Here is a 2,145-nt window from a genome sequence, read left to right on the forward strand (position 1 = left end):
TTATGTAGGCAGAAACCAAAGAAAAAAAATATTTTAAAAAAATAATTATAGACTACGGTTCAAATCAAAACCGAATCTTATCCTTGTTTTTTTTTTAAAAAAAAAAAAAATATTTTTCAGGAAGCTTTTAGGATATGGTTATCTAATTCAGCCGTAGCTTATCTCCTTTTGCATTTTTTAAGTGGTGTTATAGGCTACAGTTATCTAAAAAAACCTTAACCTACACCTCTCTTTGACAATAGTTATAGGTTACGGTTATCTAATGAAATTGTAGTCTACTATGAACTACAAACTACAGATGGAAGTCGTAAATCGTAGTCTTAATTTCTTTTTTTACATACTACAATTCACTAATTATAGTTTACATAAAAAATAATCATAACATATATCTTTGTTGCTTAGATGGAAGAATGGAGACCAAAATGCATTTAAAGAAGAAGAAAAAAATACTAACTAACCTTCCAAGTTTTACTTTGTCTTTAACCAATTTAATGGTATCGATAAATAAAACCAAATTAACTCTATTTCAAAAATATAAAAATTTGATTAGATAAAAGACAAATAAAATTATTAATTAAACCCAATAACTTTAGTATAGAAAGTGAAATCATTATTAGAAACAAAAATCATAAAAGGTATACAAAAAGAGAGTTAATTAAAATGCAAAAATGTAGTCGAGAACATTTGTCTTTTGAGAGATCCAAGATTTCACATGTATATGAATGTAAAAGACGAATTTCAGCAAGATTTCCAAAGTGAGAAAAAGTTGGTGTAATAATGGCTAACAGAGAATCTCCTGTATAAATAAATAAAAAATACCAAAAATAAATAAAACAAATATTAAAAATATCTCTAATAATAGTTTATATGAGACAACCAATTATAAAGATTCGTATCCGTGGAACGTGTTTGGGTGAGCAAAGGCAACAACGCAGAAATGGATGCATTCAAATATTCGAAGTTGACTCTTAGGTCTGCCAAATAACGTAACTAAAGCGTTGGTACCGTCAATGGGGGCAAAACGTTGTGGAATTCTTTGCACTAACGGGTCCAGATTAGACTCTACAAGTCAAGCAATGCCGTCACACATGCCAGCATGCTTAGCGTCAATGGCGGGGCAAAAGGCTTATCACAGTATTATAAGAATGAGCAGATAGGTGGCATGGTATTGAGTAAACATAATTTAGTGAAACTTGAGTTTCTCATAAATATACCTTCTATTTATTACCTTTATTTCCAAACCATGCAGCTTTTTGTTTCCAATTTCCATCTTCTTATCTATGTTTTCGTTTTTATGGGCTCTGCTTTTGAGTTGGGATGCGCGTCTACACCATCGCAGGTTCAGTTGGAAGCAAACGCTATAATGAATAGTGGATGGTGGCACCTGTCCCCCTCACAGTCACTTCATATATGTTCATCGATTGATGGTATACATTGCAATGATGCTGGAAGTGTAACTCGTATCATATATAGGTATCAGGAAGGGCCTATTCAATTGGCAACATTAAATCTCTCTGCTTTCAAGAATTTGGAACATCTTGAGGTCGTCGAATCTAGTCTATACGGGACTATTCCATCTGAAATTGGAAATCTTTCCAATCTCTATTTTCTTGATTTATCCCACAATTCTCTTCAAGGTGAAATATCTTCATCACTAGGATATCTAACCAATCTATGGACCCTAATAATCTCTAACAACAAAATCAATGGAACCCTTCCCATTTCACTTTCAAACATCAAGCTGCTTCAAAATATTGACATTTCACACAATCTACTGACTGGTTCCCTTAAACTTTTCTCAGTTGAATATTTTCCATTCTTGGAACGTCTAGATCTAAGCTACAATGGTATTTCCGGAGTGGTTCCTATGCTCCTTTGTGGTATCCTTTACCTAAACCTTTCCTTCAATAATTTGAATGGTCCCATTCCAAATTGTGTAAGTCCATATGCACTAATGGGGAACAAGGGTGTATGCAACAACATTTCATATATACAAATCGAATACAAAATTCAGCTTTGTCCAGTCAACCAGAACAAACTAAGGCAGCTGGTCATAATTCTTTCCATCACCATATTTCCAATCATGGGCTTCTTACTACTTTTATATCTCAGACTCAGCCGCATTACAATCAAGAGCAAACATGC

The 2,145-nt window shown here is 33.2% G+C and overlaps 1 protein-coding gene across 1 annotated transcript; it reads left to right on the forward strand.

Annotated features, from left to right (window-relative positions):
• Positions 1 to 1,096: 1,096 nt before the first annotated feature.
• Positions 1,097 to 1,936, forward strand: LOC106754729 (receptor-like protein 12; the record flags this gene model as incomplete). Its single annotated transcript, XM_014636793.1, has 2 exons — positions 1,097 to 1,165; positions 1,250 to 1,936. Coding segments are annotated over exons 1-2 (756 nt in total), but the record flags the coding sequence as incomplete, so codon positions are not given.
• Between the last annotated feature and the right edge of the window lie 209 nt (positions 1,937 to 2,145).

This window comes from Vigna radiata, unplaced genomic scaffold (genome assembly GCF_000741045.1).
Source record: "Vigna radiata var. radiata cultivar VC1973A unplaced genomic scaffold, Vradiata_ver6 scaffold_1127, whole genome shotgun sequence".
Taxonomy (NCBI): domain Eukaryota; kingdom Viridiplantae; phylum Streptophyta; class Magnoliopsida; order Fabales; family Fabaceae; genus Vigna; species Vigna radiata.